Source organism: Pan paniscus, chromosome 10 (assembly GCF_029289425.2).
Source record: "Pan paniscus chromosome 10, NHGRI_mPanPan1-v2.0_pri, whole genome shotgun sequence".
Classification (NCBI taxonomy): domain Eukaryota; kingdom Metazoa; phylum Chordata; class Mammalia; order Primates; family Hominidae; genus Pan; species Pan paniscus.
In genome coordinates, this window is record NC_073259.2 from 75143674 (window position 1) to 75168564 (window position 24891).

Below are 24891 nucleotides of genomic sequence, written 5' to 3' on the forward strand. Positions count from 1 at the left end.
CTTTTGAGATTATCTCCAAGCTCTTTTCCTCACCATCACATTTTAATTTGTAATTGGACTGTATCTTCAGTCAAAGTCCCCACTAGCTGAATGATTTATGCTAGGAGAGTTTGAGGCTTATGAATTCTTCTCAACAAACCCTTCTCTTAGTGATTCTTTACTCTGAATTTTTATTGTACTTTAACCAAATTTCTATTGCCACTTATCACATTGTAATTGAAATAGGTTGCCTACTTGTCTGTCTCCAATGGACTAGGAACACCTCAAAGGGCATAGTCTTATATTTATGTTTTTTACCAATGCTTGGCACTGAGAATAAACTGAAGCAGTAATTATAGAATTAGTGGTCATATACAAGAAATATGCATTTACAAAAAAAAACACTTATTTTCACATACAGGGAGTTTGTGAGATGGCTATATTTGAAAGCATTTTAATTATAAGAAAACAGAACTGAAGCCAGACTCTTCAGAATTCCTCCAATTTATCATTCATTCATTTATTCATCAATGCTATATTTAGGTACCAAGCACTGGCTGAGTGTTGAAGACAGAATGAATGACAACATCCAGCTTTGGAGTCGATTAGGGACTAAAAAAGAAAGTGCATCTCACTTAGTGGTCCCACATTTCCCCTAGAGGGCAAAGCCTGACCTTGAGACCAGGTGGAATTGTAGGGGAACTTCAGAAGGCAGGGACAAAGCCTCATTGGTCTTGTCAGGCAATGAGTAAGCAATCATTGCGTGTTTATCGAAACAGGTTGAAAAAAATAGTCATTTTCATCAAATGAACTTTAAAACGGAGATGATCTAAATTCAGATGTATTTTTTTAAGTCCTTTAAAGTTTTACTGAAATGCAACATAGAAATTTATTTCTGGCCGGGCGCGGTGGCTCAGGCCTGTAATCCCAGCACTTTGGGAGGCTGAGGCGGGCGGATCACGAGGTCAGGAGATCGAGACCATCCTGGCTAACACGGTGAAAACCCATCTCTACTAAAAATACAAAAAATTAGCCGGGCGAGGTGGCGGGCGCCTATAGTCCCAGCTACTCGGGAGGCTGAGGCAGGAGAATGTCGTGAGCCCGGGAGGCGGAGCTTGCAGTGAGCCGAGATCGCGCCACTGCACTCCAGCCTGGGCAACAGAGCGAGACTCCGTCTCAAAATAAAAAAAAAAAAGAAAAGAAATTTATTTCAATTTGTACTAAATCTAATAGAACAAGAGCGTTAAAGTCCGGAAGAGTCGGGGATGGGCAAGTTTTATAAATAACTTGGCCTCCGCATTGAAGAGCCTGCGAGATGTGAGACCAGCTGAGAGCGGAAGCGTCTGGAAGGAGACCTCCTCATCTGGAGGGTGGGGGAGGGAGTGTGCACACTTGAGCCCTTGTCCTTGAAGGGGATTGAGCGAGCCGAGGGGAGGGGTAGGCGGTACTCGGAGTTCCAATCACAATGGAGAAACCTAAGAGGCTGCGGTGGTTGTGGGGCCCCGCCCCCTCCTCCCTCCTTGCAGAGCCGGCGCCCGAGGAGACGCACGCCGCTGACATTGTCTTCTCCGCACGACTGTTACAGAGGTCTCCAGAGCCTTCTCTCTCCTGGTAGGTTTCGGCTCAGGACCCTAAATCCTGGCCCACAGACAAGCCTGATGGGACGTGCGGGGTAGTACTTGTGTGGGGAGACGCGGGAAGGAGGAAGAAGCACATCTGTCCTCCGCGGCCTTTAGCTCTGAGCATCCGGCCTCGGGCCCTGACTCTGCCGCTCAGTTTGGGGCGCAGGGCGGGCCGTGCCCTGGCGGAGGAGCAGAAGGCAGAGGGTAGCAGCTGCGGCTCAGGGGAGAGACTTGTTGCATTTGCAGCTAAAACCAGGCCCTATTTGTCCTTGGTGGGTTCATGGCGGCCACATCACCCCCACGGCCTGCTGGCGGGAGTCGGGACACGTGCCCGAGTAGCTGGGGGAGGGGGACGGAACGAGGTGGCCTATGAAGGCTGGACGATCTTTACCTCGAATATTTGAACATATTGCCACGGTAATAGAGAAATGCCCTTGCACTCGCTGGGATGAGGAGAAAGGCATCTAGATGACCAGCACCTTTGGCGCTGCACTTATTTTTACCCGGCTCTGACGGTCTTTCCAGGAGCTATGCGCCAGTTCTTTTCTGCAGGGCCTCTTTTCTGGATGCTTAGGGGCTTCGTTTACTTTACCAGCCTTGGGTGCTCCGAGTAAGGAAGTCCTAGACTTGTCCCCACAGACCTTACTCGGGGACATATCTAGCTTCTGCATGCCCTCGTGATCTGCTGTTCTTTGCTGCCGGTGCCCTGAGGAAAAGATGGTTTGTGCGCACCGCGAGCAGTACAAGCTGCAGTAAGGTCCTGGGGAATGGGGGGAGGGGAGGAATTCAAAAGCAAAACCTGAATTTTTAAAAGATTACGGTGAGAAAGATTCTGCAAAGAAGATCTTTGTTCCTGAAATTAAGGCACTCGTTTATTTCTAATGATTTATATCCACAGCAGTGAGGAGACATAAGGGACCAAGACTCAGAGATTTTTACCGTTTGTCGTTCTTGTTCCTTACAGCCTGCACTCTGATGTTGGCACAGGCCTGTATATCATGCAGACCATTTTCTTCTCATTTCTTAAAACTCCTTTTAAGGAAAAATTGAAGAAAAGCACTTTCTCCAGAAATATCTGAAAGAAAATCTGGTTCGAGCCTTTAAATTGTACTTCCTGAAGTTTTCTAAATTAAAAGGTCTATCAGAACAACGAATCTGTATTTATATAGCCACTGTTTCTGCATTTTCATTTTCCACTGCTTCCTGGGCCCCCTGTATACCAAAATGGTCGTAAACAGACCATCTAACAACAATAAACTTAAGTGCAGAACAACTATTCATGTGTGTCGTCCTTCAAAAAGAGATGCAGCATTCTTTCTTCTGAGCCTGTTTAAAATGCAGGCCATGTCTGAATTTATTTCATTTTAAGGTCATCTATTTGTGGAGGCACTTGCACAACATTGCATCTTCTCTCTTTAACGTCCACTAGGAAACTGTAAATGTGATCTGTAAAGGCGAAAGAATCTCCTTTTAATTTATCCTTACAGATGGGAGGAAATATTTTTTGGAAAAAAAGCTATCAGATAAAATAGTTGTTACACAGTTGTCTCCAAATTCAGATACTTTATTCCAACTTAGAGTCCTGCTAACTCTTACTTTACGTAGACAGTTAATAGACTAGGCTTATTGCTTAGTCCATTGCAGATTAGAATTAAAAACTAGACTGGGAAGCTCTGGTACAGTTTGAGACAGGTATGGTGGCCTCAGATGCGACATAAAAAGTAAAAAACAAGTGAAAATCATGGACATTACAATGGGCTACTACAATTATAAGTAATAATTATGAAGAAAAGGCTTATTTGCCATCTGTATTCTCTGTTCAAGAAGACAGGGTGGTATATATTTAGTGTACTATAAATTGCCATGGAATTGATGTTTATATCGATAAGTTTTGCTCTTTTTTTCAGTTATCTAGAAAACACATCTGGTTATCTGATGGCACAAGTACATTTGGTGTTACTGTACAGGTCATTTTCCAACAGGTTTCGGTTTTGTTTGTTTTTTTTTTTACATTTTAGGGGTCTTTAGTTTGGATGGTTAGACAGAAACTGTTTCAGAGACTGATAGTCTCCTAATGTGATCCCCTGAAAGGACAATGTATTAAGTGTCTATCTACTTTCCAAGAAGCTTCTTAGGTGCCCTAAAAGGAATTCAGGTTGATATTTTTGCAGACTTTGAATAAAAATTATTCATTGCCATTATATTGTCACTATGTATTAAGTATGCATTCTATGTCCAGTACACTGTAACACATTTTATGTGAGACAGAGTAGAAGAATCAGTCCCTATCTTCCAAGAATGATAATAACCATTAGTAGTAGAAATTATGTTCATAATTGGCCATTTATTCTTTTTATCCAAGCTTAAATATGAGTCAATACTAGACCCAAACTTAGTTTACATAGTTACATATACATTCTTAATAGGGGAAACAAACAAATTAGCTAATTTAAACAAATGTTCACAGGTTTTTAGCCAGAAATATTAACAACCTACTAAATACTCACATGGAATCATAGGCTGAAGGAAGAAATCCAATTCTAATGGGCTTCATGAAAGTTTTTACCTTAATGAATTCTTCCATTAAATGGGTCTCATGGTTCTTTTTTTTCTTTTTTTCCTTTTGAGATGGAATCGCTCTGTTGCCAGGCTGGGGTGCAGTGGTGAGATCTAAGCTCACTGCAACCTCCACTTCCTGGGTTCAAGTGATTCTCCTTCCTTAGCCTCCTGAGTAGTTAGGACTACAGGCTTGCACCATCATGCCCAGCTAATTTTCTTTTTTTTAGTAGAGACGGGGTTTCACCATGTTGGCCAGGATGGTCTCAATCTCTTGCCCTCGTGATCCACCCGCCTCTGCCTCCCAAAGTGTTGGGATTACAGGCATGAGCCACCACGCCCAGCCGGGTCTCATGGTTCTTTAAAATATATTCTGCTTTCTAGAATATCATTAGGCTCATTTTAAGTTGTACTTGAGTTCAAAATTGCAACAGTAACATTTTAAGGATGATTTCTATTTGGATTTCATATGCAGATATATGTGTAATGTTTTGATTCTTTCCTTGCAGTGCAAAATGGCAACTCTTAAGGAAAAACTCATTGCACCAGTTGCGGAAGAAGAGGCAACAGTTCCAAACAATAAGATCACTGTAGTGGGTGTTGGACAAGTTGGTATGGCGTGTGCTATCAGCATTCTGGGAAAGGTACATTTCAAGAACACCATAGATGATAGAGAAGTTCAGCATGTGTACACAGTTTCTTTGGGCACCTTGGAATTCTATTATATCTTTAAAAGATTTCTTTTTTTCCTGAGCAATTTGAAGTTGTAGATGTAATCCCACTTCACTTTCAAATATTTAAGCATCTATCTCCTAAAAGAATTATATTCTCCCTATGTGACCATAAATAGTTACTACACTTAGAGCATTTAACACTGAGCAATACTATCATCTAGTATACACTATTAACATTTAAAATTCTCCATGTTGTCAAAATCATGCCGTTTATAGCTATTTTCACCTCAGTCCAAGATCATGTGTCTCATATACTTATGTCTCTTCATTCTTTAAGCTGGAACTGTTACTCAACCTTTCTTTGTTTCTTGTGTCATTGACATTTTTCTAGCATCCAGGTGAGTTCTGCAGAATGTCCCTCAATTTGTCTGTCTGATGTTTTCTTGTAATTCAGCTCGGGTTGAATTTTTTGGGTGGGATTGGAACTAGGTGATGTCATGTCCTTCTTTGTGCAGACCATCAGGAGACACATGATGTTCAACTTGTCTCATTACTGCTGAACTTAATCCCCTGGTTCAAGTGGTCACAGCAAGCCTTCTCCACTGCGAAGATCCCTTTCCCTCCTTTAATTAATAAGTAATCTGTGCCGTGCATGGCTTTGTGAGGTTGTGGGAATATTCTGTTATGCCCCTGAAACTTTTACCTAATGGTTTTATTTTGAAATGATTTCAGATTTACAGAAAATTTTTAAGTATGGCAAGAAAATAAAACTTTCATAAATACTTCACCTACATTTACCAATTCTTAACATGTTGTTATTTATACTCTCTCACCATATATACATATATACATACATATATGTGTGTATTATATGTGTATGTTCATAGGTAGATTTATAGATACAGAGATCTATAGAAATACATAGATGTCCATGACATATTTGTCTATATCTATCTAGATGGCTGGAACCATTTGAGAATAAATTGCAGATATTATGCCCTTTACTTACACGTCCTTTAGAGCAGCAGTCCCCAACCTTTCTGGCACTAGGGAACCATTTTTGTGGGAAACAATTTTTCCACAGATGTGGTGTGAGTGGATAGTTTCGGGATGAAATTGTTCCAGTTCAGATCATCAGGCATTAGCTAGATTCTCTAGATTCAGTACTGGCTCGTGACCTGGGTGTTGGGGACCCCTGTTTTAGAGTACATTTCCTAAGAATAGGACATATTCTGAGATCATCAGTGCAATTATCAACATCAGGAGATTTAACACTAATACCATTCTATTATCACCTTCCACTTCAATTTTTCTTACATACCTCCATAGGCTTTTTGCCTTACCTCATATGTATCCTTTGTAGTTCAAACCACAGTTAAGCTTTCTTTAGTTCTCGAAGACTTGAGGAAAGAAGCCCTTTTGTTATTTATGTCACTGAATGGATTCCTTATTTCTTCTGATGGCTGCCTTAAATGTAGGAACAACAACAAAAATGCTGCCTTGCCTTCAGGAGAACACACTGTCCCTTTGTATCATATGTAAAGGCTGCCTGAATAACCCCTAACCAAGCCATGTCTTTTTTCAAAATTTAAATTCTAAAGCAGCAAACTGAGTCTTTACTGAGAAACAGTTATCAAAAAAATAAACTAAAAAACGTAGTGCACACCCGTGAACATTTTATCCTTTTGCATTTGCTTCTAGCTAGTTTCAATTGACTAGGTAACTATCATTTAGGATAGCAGCTCCCTATCCTTTTGCATTTCCTTCTAGCTAGTTTCAATAGACTAGGTAACTACCATTTAAGATGGCAGCTCCCTAGATTACAGGGAATTGAAGTAACCACAATTTCACGCTCACTGTTCATGCCAATAAAAACAAAAAGTATTCCAGCTTACATCGTTTTGAAAAAGACATTGAGTATGTGCCATGTTCAAAGATAAAATACTTTATTTTAAACAACCTTAGGAGATAGGAACTGTTCATATACTTGCTGTTGGATGAGATGGCTGATGCTTAAAGAGCCTGTCCACAGTCTCACATGTGGCAGTGGTGGAGCTGTATTTTGAACCCAGGGCTCTGAACTCTTCACCATAGTGACTTTTCAATTTTCTTTTTATTCAATGCTACTATTTAAGCATTTAGAAAAAAATAAATGTATTAATTAAATACTAGCTAGAGATTTTTCTTACCTTCTGTTAATCTCAAAATTTGAGCCTTTCAGGAAACTATATCTGAGCTATCATGATTCTATAAGAAGTACCTCTATGATGTTGTAATCATAAATTTTAAATCTTCTTCAGTAGGTAGTTTAATTGAGACTGTGCCTGGAGTTATATAACACTTTGGCTCAACTCACGGGCTTGAGAGAATAGCCCCTGCTGCTACCACAGTTGGAATCTTCAGATTCAGAGACTATGATTTCTGTTTTTCAATCTAGCGTTCTTTTCCCTTTATCTTTTGCAAAATGGAGTACATTTTCTTAGAAATTATGTGGAGACTATCTAATGAATATTTTTGAAAAAATAAATACAGGAAAGAATGACTGACTTGTTGAAAGATGATTTTACCAATTAAGAATGTCTAAATATTATTTTAATGGTTAAAGATAAAAGTGGTTCCAAATTGTGTTAATACATGGTAAAGATTAGAAATCCCACTAGCTTAATAGAGAAAGGAATATAACTGCATGTTGGTGTTTGTATATTACTTCATTTATTCCTTTCTGTAACTTGTCAGAGGACATTGTCATCTATATCACATGGCTGAAATCGACAAAAACCAAACAGCTAAGATCACACAGATAGTAAGTGCCAGATCTGGCCTTTTTGAGCTCATAGATGATGTACTTTGCCCCCAGAAGTTAAATAAAAGTATAGCATCGGAGAGGTTGAGGAGGGACATGCGTTAGCCAGATTCGCAAAGCCCACTAAGGCTCCCTCGTACAGTGTCCCACCATATGAAGACTTGATTATTTTTGGCTTCTACTTTTGCCCACTCTCTGCAGCCCATTGCTTATATAATAACCATAGAGAGCTTTTGTAAAACTAGTGGCTCCGCTACTTAAAACTCTCCAGTCATTTTACAGTGCACATATGCTACACACATACATAAAATCCCATGAGACCTCACAAATCCCTCCCTGCCTGTTTCTCAGAGCAGAGCAATGGAGCACACAACTGCAGGGGCACCATACACACCAAGGCAGCAGACCTGCCAGTGCAACATGATGGTACCATCTCTGACTTCATCTCTTCTATTTGCTTTCTGCCTCCCAAATGCCAATCTCATTTTTGCTTAAACTCTTTTGCTTGCATTTCCCTTCACCTGGAATGTTCTTCTCTAGGCCACAGGGTTGACCCCTTCTTATCATTCAGATCTTACTGCAAATGCATGCCTTTGCAGGCAGGCCTTCCCTGCCTTCCGATATAAAATAAACTTCCTTCCCAGTAGCTTCAACATCTCCTTGTCTTATGCCCTTCAGAGCACTTCTGCCTTCAGAGATTAGCCTGATTTGTTGTTTGTTTAATTCCTATTTCCTTCCTGATATGTTCCATGGCAGCCAGAGACTTTATCGTAACTGTATACCTGAGTAGGAGGATAATGCCAGGCACTTATATGATAAATAAATGAATACTCCTGCTATTACTTGTAAGCTGCACTCATGTTTTGTCAAACTTTGGTCATGGCTTCTGATTTTTTTACATCTTCTACTACCAGACTTTACTTTTATCCCATTATCCATCTCAGACTCTGCATTTTAACTACCAAGAGGAGGATCTGAATGTCGAACTCATCATGTTGTAAGGGTCATGAAGAGCTTTGAGGCAAGATTATCATAAATCCTTAGCTTCTAAGTCTGTCTTTGGTTTGAGTGTTTATCTTTGCTTCAGTCAACTGTAGCCATGTTCTTGTGGACAAACGCAGTATATAACAAAGCTCTTAGGAGGAGCAAGGTAGGTACAACGACAAATTGCAAAGTAGTTTTTGCAGTGCAAGACTGGGCTTAAAAGTAAAACATAATGAAAATTTGGTATTTGTACAAGCCACCTTTGGTATTTCAGCCAGAAACATGCTCAAATAGTATTTAATAATAATGTAGAAGTAGCATTTCAGAGGGGAAGGAACACAAACTATTGAATAAATGGCACTTATCCATTTAGTTAATTATTTGAGAAAGGTTATACCTTTCCCTCCCGCAAAATTTTATGCATACTAAACACTTGGAGATATATATGTGTGTGTGTGTGTGTGTGTGTTTGTGTGTGTGTGTGTGTGTGTATATATATATATATATATATATATATTTTTTTTTTTTTTTTTCTCTTGAGAGAGAGAGTCTTACTGTCACCCAGGCTGGAGCACAGTGGCAGAATCTCTGCTCACTGCAACCTCTGCCTCTCGGATTCAAGTGATTCTCCTGCCTCAGCCTCCTGAGTAGCTGGGATTACAGGTGCATGCCACCATGCCTGGCTAATTTTTGTATTTTTAGTAGAGACAGGGTTTCACTATGTTGGCCAGGCTGGTCTCAAACTCCTGACCTCAGGTGATCTGCCTGCCTCAGCCCCCCAAAATGCTGGGATTACAGGCGTGAGCCACCACGCCTGGCCAACACTTGGATATAAAAATGAAACCATCAAATATTAAGGCACTGGTGGTAGTAATTTATTACTTAGGAGGAGGAAGAGGCAGAATATATGGCTGTGTCTGGTCCACACAGGACTTTAGATTAAAAGCCTTTTTTTTAAGTCTGTCACAGGAGTAGAGTAAAAATAAATAGGTTTTTAAAAGCAATTTTAGTGATACATTAAGCAAGCTTTCAACAGTGGTATTCTTGGTATCTAAGTGACCCTGATCCATAATAAGAATACTGCTTTTGCAGTTAATCTAAACCTTGCTGTTTCAAACATTTTAAACATACTTACAGCTTAAGTGAAATATATATATGGTAAATTCATTGTATAAAATATGTGAATACAGAGGGAGATTTATTTAAGCCAAACAATAGCACCAGTACTTAGTCACACATCACGCCTCTCCATTTGGGGGATATTCAGTGCTGCGGATGCAGCTAAATTCAGTGTTACAATTATTATTATTTAAGTGTTGGATCTCTTCCTTCCTTTTCAGCCGAATATGCACTTCTCAGGCAATTCTCTACACCCACTGAACCAGAGACAGGATCTGACATCCTGTGACATCCTTTTCTACTTAAGCACTAAATTGTTTTGCCCTGTGGATTTCAGCAGCACACATGTGATGTTACTAAAATAAGAGTGATATTCCCAGTGCTCAGTACCTTAATAGAACCATTATAGCTATTGTTAAGTTATGTTGCATTAATTTAGGACTTAAAAAATACAAATGAGAATTTTGTGTGTTCTTATCAGAGATTGCAAAGAACAAAAGCAGCCTTAAAGGTGTCAAAACGTGTTTAAGGAAAAATGGATAAAAATTAATGCCAGTATTTGATACACATGGAAATGAGGAAATGTTTTGTACGTGATCCCCAACTCACAGAATGATCGTTTCAAAAATCTGCAAGTCATTTGGTTGCTCAGAGCTAAGGACACATTCAGTCATCGGGAAGCTTCAGTCTTAGAGAAACCCTCACAAGCAAGCCCACTGTAACTCACTTCATGAGACCAGGCAGCCACTTAGATTTTAGCAACAGAGGACAGTGTTTATTCATTGTATTCCAGGGAGGAGACTTGCTTTATCTAACAAGCTGAGTAGGTCAACTTTTCTTATTGACTGTCTCCCAGCTCTTTGCTGCATCTCCCTCTGGTGGCCCCTGCTGCCTGGGCTACTCCACCTTATTTCACCTTATTCTTCAAAGTGCTTCCTGAACTCCAGTTACTTACCTGGCCCGCCCCCGCCCCCACCCCATTAATACCCTTCACCTGTGTAGCTGATCACACTACTATTCTTAGAAGAGGTTGACCCTTGAACAACATGGGCTGGTTCACTTACAGGCAGATTTTTTTTTTCAACCAAAAGTATATTGAAATTACAGTATTCAGGGGATGCGAAACCCACATATATGGAGAGTCTTTTGCATCCGGTGAATACTGTCATTTCTGTATACTTGATTATGCCCAGATTTTGGTACACTCAGAGGTCCTAGAACCAATCCCTTGAGTATCGTATATTGAGGAATGACTGTATTGGCATTTTTAACTGGGCCCCAGTATTGATGTATTCTACTTAGCTGATATTTTTGCTAACAGCCATAAAAACAGTAAGAGCAAGGACTCTGGTGATGTTTCAATAGGAGGGATAACCACTTTATAAACAGTTTATAAATTATGACTTCCATAAGATAATGGAATTTCATAGCTGAAAGGTTGCTTAGATGCATGTAGACCAACCACCTTTTTTTTTCCTTTCTTTCACTTTTATGTAGATATTGAGAACATTTAAAAAATTATGATTCCAGGCCCAGCACTGCCTATTCCAGGCCAGGCTCATGCGTGTAATCCCAGCATTTTGGGAGGCCGGGGCGGGTGGATCACCTGAGGTCAGGATTTCGATACCAGCCTTGGCAACATGGCAAAACCCCATCTCTACTAAAAATACAAAAATTAGCTGGGTGTGGTGGCATGTACCTGTAATCCCAGCTACTCAGGAGGCTGAGGCTGGAAAATCACTTGAACCCGGGAGGTGGAGATTGCAGTGGGCGGAGGCTGCAGTGAGCCGAGATTGCACCACTACACTCCAGCCTCGGCAATGGAGCGAGACTCCGTCTCAAAAAAAATATGACTCCAGATCAAGATTAAATAGTATATTCATTACTTTAGATTGTATTTTGAATGGGGGACAGAGAATGACAATTGGAATAGAAAACAAAAGAAATCTGAGACTGGGCAAGTCTCAGGCACAGATTTGGAGTGATCACATGAAAAAACCTCCCAATCCTAGATTCCTCTGTCCATAAAACGCATCTTCCTTTCCCCACCAAGACATTTGAGTGGATCAGAGCCACCCTGAAGATTCCAAGCTTCAACCTGGGTTTCAAATCCTACTCTAAAGTAAACTCACACTCCTGGTGATTTAAGCCAAATCTACCATCTCAGAAAGCCTCCAAATTGGGGTGACCTCAAGGATGGACACATTGCCCAAGGTTGTTTCTGGGCCTGAGTGTATTTTTGTTTTCACCATTCCCTCCCCATTAATATAGACTTGTTTCACTAAGCCTACTCTTGAACTAAGCTGGTTTCCTAATGAATCTTTAAGAGTCTACATGTTCTTAAAGTATAGTTTGTATCATGTGAACTGAATCCTCATTGAGTAACTCCATGGTAAAATTCTCAAGATGTTTAGATCTTTGGTGCTTAGCCATGTTAAAGATCTCTCTTTGGGTTAGATTGTGAGCTGAGGCATCCTAGAGTGGCTTAGGGTTCTAATGCCTGTTTTTGCATTTACAGTCTCTGGCTGATGAACTTGCTCTTGTGGATGTTTTGGAAGATAAGCTTAAAGGAGAAATGATGGATCTGCAGCATGGGAGCTTATTTCTTCAGACACCTAAAATTGTGGCAGATAAAGGTAATTTCACTTAATGCCCAAAGTGATCTAATATTTTTTTCATGGCCCCAAAACACATTTGGAATGCATCTTACAGCATAATAGATTTATTTGTAAGTAGGAAAGGTTGAAGTTTGGGAACAGTTATTTCAATAACTGTTAATAAGATATTTATAATGTAGTTTAGCAAATTCAGATTATTGCAAAATTGTTATATAATTATAAAATGTTTCCCTCTTTTTCCTCATTTTATAAAAAGCTCTTATTTCTCTACTGTATTCTACTTTTTATTTCTCAAATATTTTATATTCGCTTATTAATGGACAGCTACCTAAAATGAGTTTGCTAGCCGTAAGTGATCACTGATATGTCACTAACAGGAAATAACAAATTGGATTTATTGCATTGTTTGGCTTATTTTACCACGTTTCTTCTATAGGCCAGTTTTCTTTCATCCATTTCTAGAAACTCACTTGCTACTGCTAAAATGTACACATAGAAAATTGACATTTTCCCATTGGAAGTGTATGTAGAAAATGGTTATGTATTCCACACTCCACACTGCCACACTAGTTATCTTTATCCTAAAACAGATGCTTTCCCTAAAATGAAAGTTTGAATGCATTCTTTTCTTTAAAGATTTCTTATCTTTTTATAAACCTTTGTCTGTATTCTAAAACCTCTAGCAGGACCTGCACAGCTCTCAATTTGGATATAACCTGCATTTCCTCATGGCTCATCATTCTCCTCTCCTCCCTCAGTCTCTGTTATAAAATTAGTCTTCCCATCCTGGTGAATCTGGTGTTGGCAGTTTCTTTTCATCTGGGTCCAGTTTATCCTTAAGGTTAAACTCAAGTATCACTTATATTAACCCTCTCCCACATACCTTCTACACATTTGATATGTAACATTTTGGGCTATTGTATTATAATGCCTTGTTTATATGTATCTGAGAACTAGCATGTTTTAGACCCCAAAAGTATTGGTACAATGAAGGGGTGGCCTGCCCCTCCACACTTGTGGGCATTTCTCGTCGGGTGGAACGAGAGACTTGAGGAAAGAGACACGGAGACAAAGTATAGAGAAAGAAAAGTGGGCCGAGGGAACCAGCTCTCAGCATACGGAGGACCCACGCCGGCACCAGTCTCTTGAGTTCCCTTAGTATTTATTGATCATTATCGGGCGTATCTCGGAGAAGGGGATGTGGCTGGACAATAGGGTAATAGTGGAGAGAAGGTCAGCAGGAAAACATGTGAACAAATGTCTCTGCATCATAAACAAGGTAAAGAAAAAAGTGCTGTGCTTTTGATGTGCATATACATAAACATCTCAATGCCTTAAAGAGCAGTATTGCTGCCAGCATGTCCCACCTCCAGCCCTAAGGCGGTGTTCTCCTATCTCAGTAGATGGAATATACAGTCGGGTTTTACACTGAGACATTCCATTGCCCAGGGACGAGCAGGAGACAGATGCCTTCCTCTTATCTCAACTGCAAAGAGGCCTTCCTCTTTTACTAATCCTCCTCAGCACAGACCCTTTACCGGTGTCGGGCTGGGGGACAGTCAGGTCTTTCCCTTCCCACAGTCAAGTCTTTCCCTTCCCACGAGGCCATATTTCAGAGTATCACGTGGGGAGAAACCTTGGACAATACCTGGCTTTCCTAGGCAGAGGTCCCTGCGGCCTTCCGTAGTGTACTGTGTCTCTGGGTACTTGAGATTAGGGAGTGGTGATGACTCTTAACAAGCATGTGCCTTCAAGCATTTGTTTAACAAAGCACATCCTGCACAGCCCTTAATCCATTTAACCCTGAGTTGACACAGCACAGGTTTCAGGGAGCACAGGGGTGGGGGTAGGGTTACAGATTAACAGCATCTCAAGGCAGAAGAATTTTTCTTAGTACAGAACAAAATGGAGTCTCTTAATGTCTACTTCTTTCTACACAGACACAGTAACAGTCTGATCTCTCTTTCTTTTCCCCACAGTACAAAGTAATTTCAGTGCCTTGAAGAAACTAAATAATAGCTATTATTTATAAATTTGTAACATTCTGGGTACTGTGTGAAACATTTTGCACATATTATTTCATCTGACTTCATCTTTGCAACAACCTTATGAAATGTAGGGACTATAATTACTGCCATTTTATGGGAGAGGAACCTTACAAAGTATTACCAATCATCAAAAGCCGCACTGTAACCCAGTTTAATTATGTGAATCATCCATAGCTGTTGAGTCAAATGATCACATCAAATCGCAATATCCGTATATTTCGAAAAAGGACATACTTCCTTAAGAAAAAAATCAAATCTCCAGGGAAACTTGCAGCGCTAAAAAGCAAATAAGCTTCCTAAAAATATTGAATATTAGAAATCCAAGTTTTAGTTTCCAGACAAAACCAAACACTTCACTGCCTTCCTTCCCTTCCTAAATTTTAACTTTTTAAGATAAAAGTAACTTAAAATTGGTTTTTTGTTTTTGTTTTTGTTTTTTTTGATGTCTACCTATTGAAGTCACTGTTTACACTTCATTTTATTCCTGACAATTCATTGAATTCATAGCCAAAAACATACTTTCGGGTCATCTTTATTTTCTGAGGCAGTTTGATGTTTGAATTATTGCAGTGTAGCTCAAGGGAGAGAAAAGAAGCCACAGGAACATTGAACTTCAAGCCCTTACAATACAGAAAACTTAATTCACGTATATGTTCTAGAAGCTTATGTATGGTTAGGCTTTTAGAGCATGTCATATAGGTTATGTTATAATGAAGAGTTGCATTTAAAGTACCTGTTTTTGCTTTTCTTTTTAAAGATTATTCTGTGACCGCCAATTCTAAGATTGTAGTGGTAACTGCAGGAGTCCGTCAGCAAGAAGGGGAGAGTCGGCTCAATCTGGTGCAGAGAAATGTTAATGTCTTCAAATTCATTATTCCTCAGATCGTCAAGTACAGTCCTGATTGCATCATAATTGTGGTTTCCAACCCAGGTATTATTGTATACTTTAAGTCTCTGTTCTGTTAAGTTCAGTGTTTTGTTGTTTTTGTTGTTATTGTTTTGGACTAAAATCAGTCCCAGTATTCATTTACAGAAGCAGTTTACATGTCTTCTTTCATTGGCCCTAAATAGTGGTGTTTGCAAAACAAATGCCTCTGTCCCAGGCCAGATGTTCAAAAAATGTGACAACAGTTTTAGCTAAAGCAATTTCATGTTTTTGCTTCATCTGGCTTGGTTATAGATTCTGAAGGCTTCTAAAACTTTTTTATAAAGATTATCCTGGGATGGAGAATGAAGCATTCGAACATAGTTTCAATTTGTAAGAAACATTTTGACATATTTGACCTTTTATTTTCCGGAAAATCCCATTATACAGAATTGAAACAGATCAACTTTGAAAAGAAGCATATAAGAAAGCCATTAAACAATTCTGTTTTAAAGATAGAAATAGACTGAATTGATGGGCAAATATATGCTAACACCAAGTGCTCTGACTTAAAAATTGCTTTCCTTGCTAACTTGACATCTACAGGATGAACATTAAACCTTCTGACTAGAAAGAATGCACTTTTTTAGCCTTAACAGCTAAAATATGCTCTATTTGATATACTGCTTTTATCTATAGTTTGCCACCAAAATTACTGCATGTTGGTGAGCATAGCAGGTACATTGAGAAAATAGTAAAGAAACTGGACTGATTATCTCTCACACTTCACATAGAGAAACATTGTGAATAAGAGCTAGGGGAATCCCCACAGTATCTTGGGTATTGAGAGTTGAGAGCCAGCAAGGACAGGTTATTTCCATATTTTTACTTTCTGCAAACCAAGATTGGAGTTTATTAAATGGTTCAGTCTTACATATAAAACTTCTCATAAATATATATGTGCCAGATAGATGTAGACTAGGAATGACAAGTAGCTAGCACATAGTAAGTTACTGCATCCTGTGCCTCAGGCAGGCATCACTAAATGATTATGCAACTTTCTACATATAGCTTCACAGCTGGATTTTCCAGGGAGTCACTTCCACTGAATCAAAGTTGGCAAGGAAAAGTTATCCAGTCCCAAATGTCCTTGAATTATCTTAGCCATTGTCTACAGATTAGTGTGGGGGTGGAGGCTGCAGGATTAACTTTCAGCTCTTCACCTTCCTTGTGTGCACATTTTTTACTTTTTACAGCTTAGCCTGCAAGTGCTGTGATCCTATCTGGATCAGCAAAAGTTTTATCTCTGTGGTTTTAAGGCTATGCCACGCTGGAGCAAAGGTTCTGACATGGATGTTCTTTTATGAAATAGAAATTTTTAATACTACGTATTATCACAGTTGTTTACTGAAGAATACCTCATGCCCAGAAAAATTTGTGGTAGCAAGATTTGGTAGTTTAGTAATCAAAGGCTTCTTGGTTTATGATGACAATCATTGTAATTATGGAATGTTACAACTGGGGGAAACTTAACTGACAACCTGGTTCAACCTGTTTTGTTTTTTTCAACTTTAAGTTAATTAATCTGCAAGGTTCTTATATATTCTTGTTTCACATAATCAAATGTAAAAGCACAGTATTGCATTTTTCATGTCTTGTAATCTTCATATAAGGCTTAAAAGTTTGTTTTTGTCACTGTCATTCCTGGTATCTCTAACAATGAAAAGTTAAAGTATTTACTTTAATCTTTCTGGCCACATCTCATTTGGGGAGTGGGGAAGTGGGAAAAGGGAAGCCAGGGCACCCCAAGCTGCCTAACAGTTGAAGTTGGTTTTGGTTTACTTACATATATTATTTCCAAAATTTTTAGTGGACATTCTTACGTATGTTACCTGGAAACTAAGTGGATTACCCAAACACCGCGTGATTGGAAGTGGATGTAATCTGGATTCTGCTAGATTTCGCTACCTTATGGCTGAAAAACTTGGCATTCATCCCAGCAGCTGCCATGGATGGATTTTGGGGGAACATGGCGACTCAAGTGGTAAAGAAAAAAAAAGAAAAAATTACTTGTGATGTTGGTTTTGCCATTTCGAATTTTTCATTGTATTTTAAATTTTATTTTTATAGACTTTGATGTACTTAAGAACAGTTGCAAAAATAGTAGTTACTTTTCTATTCTATTCCATTTTGCTTTATCATTTAACTCTCTCATCTCTATCTACCTATCATCTATCTTTACCTTGATCAATTAAGCATAAATCAATTCCCTCACCTTTTTCTCCTTAAGTTCTTTACTGTGTATTTCCTCAAAACAAAGATTTTCTTTTTCATAACCACAGTACACTTCCCAAAATCAGGAAATGTAACCCTGAAACAATATTATCTAATCCAGAGTCCATTATTCACAAGTTATCAACTGTCTCAATAGTGTCCTCTAAAGCTTTTTTCCTAATTCAGAATCCATTCTAGGCTCACACATTACATCTACTATATATCCTTAGCCTCCTTCATTCTGGAACAGTTTCTCAGTCTATCTCTGTTTCTCATGATCTTGACATTTTTGAAAAGTGAGGTGAGTTATTTTGTGGAATGCCCATCATTTTAGACTTGTCTGATTGTTTCTTTATCATTAGGTTGAGCTATGAACTTTTGGTGCAAATACCACAGAAAATGACCCTATAGTTTTCTCATGGCATCACATCCAAAGGCATGTAATGTCAGTGTGGCCAACAATTGGTGACACTAACTGTGATAACTCAGTTAAGGTTGTATTTTGCCAGGTTACTCTGTGTGAAGTTACTGCTTTTCCTTTGTAATTTATGAGTAATTTGTGGGAAGATGTTTTGATGCTGACTAGGAAAATGTCTGACTCCTCATCAATTTTTCTCTGCTAAATTTAGCATCTATTAATGATTTGTGGTTGAATAAATTACCATGATAGTTGTCAAACATGATCTACTAATTCCATCATTTATTCTGTATTAGTTGCATTCCACTGTAAGACAGAAATTTTTCATCTTCCCTCTTTATTTATTTGTTGATATCAATGTGGCCTCGGATTTTTATCTCATGCCCAAAATATTGTGTCACTATCATTTGTAATGCTCAAGTTGTCCCAGGCTTTTCAAACTGACTCTTATGCCTTTTTTTTTAACATGTCCCATCATTTTTGAGCACTGTCTTGCACAATAAGTTGCACCAGCCTCATTTTGAACTTTCCCCTTCCCAGCACTAGAATCAGCTGTTTCCCTAATGAGCCCTGTTTCCTTTTAGTGAGGAATGGTAGTTAGAAACCAGGATCAGGGCATAGGTGTGCTTGTGCTACTGGTATATCTTTGCTTCTAGGCCCTTTGAGTAGACAGAGCTATTACATCCATTGTATTTGCTGAAAGAGGAATGAGTTAGGTAACAAAAGCTTATAAATAACTTGTGTCTACTCTTCTATAGTGTAAAATAAACCTTACCTCAAATGAAATCTTATTTTTAATAAACTATTAATTATAACTATCAATTATTTAAGTAGTAAGAGACTGTATGATAAAACTAAATATTTTCTTTAGGAACTTAAATTGAAGTAAAGAATTGTACATAAATTAGTAATTCAAAAAGAGCAACATTAAAATCACATTACACTTTTTTTTAGTGCGTGTTGAGACAATTAAAAACTATATTATAAATGTTTTATTTTAAATTAATATTTTTCTCATTTAAATTAATTATACTTTGAACAATTTTATGTAAAACTGTTTTTGAACAATTTTGATTCTGTTTCATAGATCTAAATCTATTTATTAAACCACAATATATTGAATAAGCTCATGGCAAAAAAAATAATAAAATAAACCAATATTGAAACTAATAATTTAAAATATTTTATTAATAATAATGATGATAAATAATATTTTTATTTTACTAAATTCATTTCTGCCACCTGTGTAAAGGACTATTTTCTCCCAATAAGCTCAGAGTATAAATCTTCCTTTGAATTCAGTGGGAGTTTGAAATGCAATTTTACTAAAGGGTTTATCTTGGTGCTATAAGAATTTGTTCTTGAAGTTGTAGCATAATTTATTTGTGATTTTTTTATATAAGAATGCTGACTTTTTTCTGACACATATCACTTTATTCAAGAATTGTTTACCTCCAGGGACTCGTCTGAATTTTTGTCTGGTTAATTGTAATGGTCCTATGTGTCTCTCTTGATCAGATTAATTTGAGCATGGAAAGTTTTTAGCAAGTCAACTCCACAACTTTAAGCTCGGCTCTCCCTTCTTAACAAGATAATGTGACTAGCAAGTTCTTAACTTCTCTGAACCTGTTTCCTCATCTATAAAATAAAGATAATTATGCCACCTATGTACTATATAAAAAGTACTTAGTACAATGTCAGGTGTACAGTAAAAGTTCAGTAAATGCTAGGTGTAGTTATACATTGCTAGGTGATAGAAGTGATATTACATGTCCTCTAGTTCAGGACTTTAATTTTAGTGAGAAAAAAAAATAAGGCAAAGTAGGTGAAGTAGCTATTGAAGAACTTTTAGTTAGTTAATGCCATAGCTACAACTAGAATTATGTCTTCTGATTCCCGTCCAATGTTCTATTCTATTATGGCTGTTATTTTTCCCAGAACATCTTTTAAAAAATTTTCATGTTGATCTATATTGTGTACGTAAAATTAAAGAGAATTAAACCATGCTCACTAGACATGATTATGCAGATTTCATAATTTTCATCAAAATTGTAAAAATATCCAATTACCCTAACTTGCCAGAAGTTGTGGACTAATAGGGGATCTTATTTGGCTTTAAGTAGCTTTTTCTTCATATCTGTTTCAGTCATAGTAGATTCTACCCCACACTTTTGCTCCTATTTCCAGAGTCTACAATGTTCTCCTCCAAAGGTCTCCAAGGAACATATAACTTAGGTTTTAAGGCCCAATTCAAAGGCCTGTTTTGTGTAGTTCTTTCTGATACTCTTCTCCTTTAAATTAAGTAGACCCTTATTTATAATGTTTACCCCACTTTCATAATTATGCTTTATTTGGGTCTTATTCTAGGATTTTTTTTCTTTACTGTAGAATAAAGGAGCATATATTAGAAAAATATGGAGGAGAAAAGTTAAACATTCCTCAAACCAAAAGTTTAGCATAGTCCCCAACTAGAATCCCTGTGATTTCACACACTAGAGAGAAGCATTTTATTTTCTCTGTAACTATGACACAGCAATTCTGCTTTGCACTAAAATTCTTGAAAGTTAAAAGGTCAGACATGTTGCTATTTGAAGGCAAATGTCAGCCTTTTGGGGGAACTATACTGGAATCTACTGGAGAGTCACTTATTGGAGCAGTTCCAGTTGGTATTCAGTAATTTGCATCATAGGTTAAATTGCACTAAAAGAAGAAAATATTTTTAAAAATAATGTAAGAAATAACTGCAATGTCTTTTTTTTTCTTTTTAAACAGTGGCTGTGTGGAGTGGTGTGAATGTGGCAGGTGTTTCTCTCCAGGAATTGAATCCAGAAATGGGAACTGACAATGATAGTGAAAATTGGAAGGAAGTGCATAAGATGGTGGTTGAAAGGTGAGTGAAAGGGAGCTTGATTTTAGATGATTAATTTCAACTCTACTTAAATAAAATTATAAACATTTTCCATGGCTGTCTGCTCAGATAAACTCTTAATGTAGTAATTATGCAGCTGTTATCTTTTGAAACTGATAAGACTTTTACACTGGTCAAACTTGCTATGCCAGTCTCCCTAGGGAAAGTAAATATTTTCTCTAGAGAAACTCTATTGTAGAGGTAACAGGAGCAAAATGTGGAATTAACAAGTGAGAAGAGTCTTCAAATTGCCACCTCTCAACAAATAAGGTTGATTTATTTAGAAAAGTAAACTTAGAAACTGTTGGTTTCATAATTGCCCAAAATAAATAAACTTGCTTGCTGATTGCTAACAGTGTTTAAGTTTTAATAATAAGACTAACTGATGTCTCAAATATAGAATCATTTTGTTCAATTTTAGTAATTTTTTTTTCAGGAATTTGACCTATATGTGGAGAAAAGGAACCTTAAAAAAGTTGAAAGAGTCTTTATAATTTCAATTAACATATACCTTTATTTTACAAGTGAGAAAACTGTGGCTCACCCAGATAGTGTAACTGGTCCAAGGTCTTCTAATGATTGGGTGTCAATTGCATTAAATCCTAATTTTCTGATACTCAGCTAGAGTTATTCCTGCTGCTTCTCAAGTACCAGGGCCTTTATGGGTTTTAAGAGCTACAATTTGTGCTGAAAAAACTGCCAGGCAAGATACTGTTATCCCTTTTATTAGTTAGTTGATTATGTTAGGTGACAATGGCAAGTGGGACCTCACAATTGAGATATATTTTGTTCTTTCACTTTTATTGTTTCCTGATTTTATGTGTTTGGAAATATGTTTACAAATTTGTTACAATGATTGGAAAATGTATATTGTTGCCACAGTGACTTTATAAATCTTAACTTATACAATAAACTAAAGTTATCAAGCATTTATATAGTGTTTACTGTGTAGTGCTTACAGTTTTAAGCATTTTACATATATATTAATTCATTTAACACTCAAAAAGGGAACACTAAGGCAATAAAGGGTAAATAATTTGCCCAAGATTATAGTTAGAGACAGAGCAGTAGTCAAAGTCAGGTCTGGTTTCAATAATGATTGAGTCTTATTTCAGTGATGTCTTTTATAATTTTTTTAAGTGCCTATGAAGTCATCAAGCTAAAAGGATATACCAACTGGGCTATTGGATTAAGTGTGGCTGATCTTATTGAATCCATGTTGAAAAATCTATCCAGGATTCATCCCGTGTCAACAATGGTAAAGGTAAGACAAACTACCACAAAATATAATATGATTTCTAGCATTGTATTCTACAAAAAGATTCATTTAAAGAGGCTCAGACCAGATAAAATCATAGTTCAAGGTTATTTCTGTCTCTCAAAGTTTTATGTAAACTATTCTGATTTTCCAACGGAAGTCTTGGACAACAAGGGCAGAAAACTTAGAGAATCTAAGACATTCAATAGATTGTTGTCATTCTTTATATAATTTTGCAAATTAAATATTAACTCTGAATCTTAGCACATTCTTAAAGTATTGATCATTTGAATAAGTGTAATAGAGTTTCATTTAAAGTTGGTGTACTAAACTCTAGATTGCCTTTCATATAGCACTTGATACCTTAGCAAATACAGTTTAATTCAAAAGCTATGGAGCGAATGCACAAAACAGGTAGAAATTAATGATTTTTTAAACAAAACTAAAATTATATTAAAATATTTTGTAAGACAACTGACTCATTTTCCACAAGTCAGTGTAAATCAAGTGTGTCAATAATTGGGTAATTACTGAGTCTTTGGGTACATACATAGGAATTTGTTTATTCTATCTACTTTTGTGTATGTATAAAATTTTTGAAATTAAAAGTTTAAAAACTGACATTAAGGTATGTTTAATATAATTAGTTATATAGTTAAATTGACCCTGTGAATAAATTACCCACACGAACTGGTAAAGTGTTTTGGAAATTGTATTTTTTTTTTTTTTTTAGCAATTCTTGGGTATTCCAAGCATCTTGCCTTTTAATGGTCTCTAACTATTACCCAGGACCTCATAAGTTGGCTGCCACCTGAAATTTCTTCCTAACTAAAAGTCTTTAAGCAACTTAAAATTTCATAGAAAGTAATCCATTAAGAACCACAATTAAAAGCAATTTAATTTGAAGACTCATATATCAAAATTTATTAAAGTGTATTTAAATAGAAGAGCAGTGTTCAATAAAATACGTATATAATAAAATTAAATAAGTACTTGTTACTTACAAATATCTAATTTTCTCATAGTGTATGTTTGCATATTCTATGTATAAAACCTAATTCAAAACATAAGTATAGGGGAAATGTGGACCTGTAAGTGATGAAAATTAGATTAGGGAATGAGTTCATGCCTACCAAGTTTCCTACAATTCTTTCTATTGAAACATCGGACTTTTGATTATTCTCTTTTTTCCCCCCTTTAGAGATTAGTTCTTGCTCTATCACCCAGGCTGGAGAGTAGTACCGCTGTCATAGCTCACTGAAGCTTCAAACTCCTGGGCTCAAACAATCCTCCCACCTCAGCCTCCTGTCTTTGATCATTTTTACTTACAGTTTCATGTCTTAATCTCGATGCTTTGTTGTTCTGGCAGGGGATGTATGGCATTGAGAATGAAGTCTTCCTGAGCCTTCCATGTATCCTCAATGCCCGGGGATTAACCAGCGTTATCAACCAGAAGCTAAAGGATGATGAGGTTGCTCAGCTCAAGAAAAGTGCAGATACCCTGTGGGACATCCAGAAGGACCTAAAAGACCTGTGACTAGTGAGCTCTAGGCTGTAGAAATTTAAAAACTATAATGTGATTAACTCAAGCCTTTAGTTTTCATCCATGTACATGGATCACAGTTTGCTTTGATCTTCAATATGTGAATTTGGGCTCACAGAATCAAAGCCTATGCTTGGTTTAATGCTTGCAATCTGAGCTCTTGAACAAATAAAGTTAACTATTGTAGTGTGCTTCTGTTTCTGGGATTCCTTCCTTAATGATTCCTGAAAGATTTCAGTCAATCTGCCAAGTCATTCTTACCACACATCATAAATGTCCCTAAATTCCAACATCATCTACACTCCTCCCTCTGGATAAGACAAAAATTCTTTTTTGCAACTGGTGCCACGGTTTGTTGTTGTTGTCCTGAGAATATGATTGTCTTTTTAAGGTTATAACTGAAGAAGTTGTAACAGATGTCAATGTATATGACATTTACAAGGAAGCCCATTTTAAAAGGGAGAACCCCTAAAATGGAAACTTTGTTAGAATTCTATTTAATAATGAAGGAAAATGAAAGTTTGGTCTGAATTATTCAAATTCAGGCTACTTGGAGATAGCATAACATGTGAATTTACAGGGAAACTTAGGTAGACTTCCTTTAACAAAGAGTTCCAAATTTACATGTCATATGTAGGGGTCAATTTAGGTAGTGTCATGAGTTTTGGTGTCATATATACCTGGACTTGAGTGCTGGCCTTATCATTGATTAACTGTGATCTTAGTCAAGTTAACTACTTAATCACTCCTAGTTCTCATTTTCCTCACCTATAAAACAGTGATGATAACAATACCTCTTCAGTATGGGTTGTTTAAATGAGAAAATTATGTAAAACTCTTAGCACATAGCTTGGTCATCATGGTAGCTAACATTTAAGTAGTGCTTACTGTTCCAAGTGCTTCATAGATGTTAACTTATCTAAATCATCCCAACTATCCTATAAGGTAGTGTTTCTTAACCTCAACACTATTGACCTTTTGGGTTGAATGTTTCTATGTAGTAGGGGCTGAACTGCGCATTGTAGGCTGTTTAGCAGCATCCCTGATCTACCCAACCAATGCTAGTCACACACCTCTGCCCACAAGGTGTAGCCAAACATGTCTGCAGACCTTGCCAAATATCCCCTGGGAAGGAGTGAGGAGAATCACCCTTGATTGAGAACCACTGCTCTAAAGTATGTATCCTCATTTTACAGATGAGGAAACTGAGACATAAAGAGGC

The 24891-nt window shown here is 37.4% G+C and overlaps 1 protein-coding gene across 2 annotated transcripts; it reads left to right on the forward strand.

The window, feature by feature from the left end:
• The first annotated feature begins 1432 nt into the window (after positions 1-1432).
• Positions 1433-23860, forward strand: LDHB (lactate dehydrogenase B). Of its 2 annotated transcripts, XM_008954329.4 has the most exons (8): positions 1434-1590; positions 4667-4801; positions 12256-12373; positions 15161-15334; positions 17139-17312; positions 20733-20850; positions 22009-22132; positions 23496-23860. In XM_008954329.4, exons 2-8 carry the CDS (start codon positions 4673-4675, stop codon positions 23661-23663), a joined length of 1005 nt encoding a protein of 334 aa, XP_008952577.1. In that variant the 5' UTR covers positions 1434-1590; positions 4667-4672; the 3' UTR covers positions 23664-23860. The 2 variants fall into 2 exon arrangements, with proteins under 2 accessions (XP_008952576.1, XP_008952577.1); XM_008954328.3 differs by lacking the exon at positions 23496-23860 and having other exon boundaries at positions 1433-1590; positions 22009-22372.
• Positions 23861-24891: the final 1031 nt, after the last annotated feature.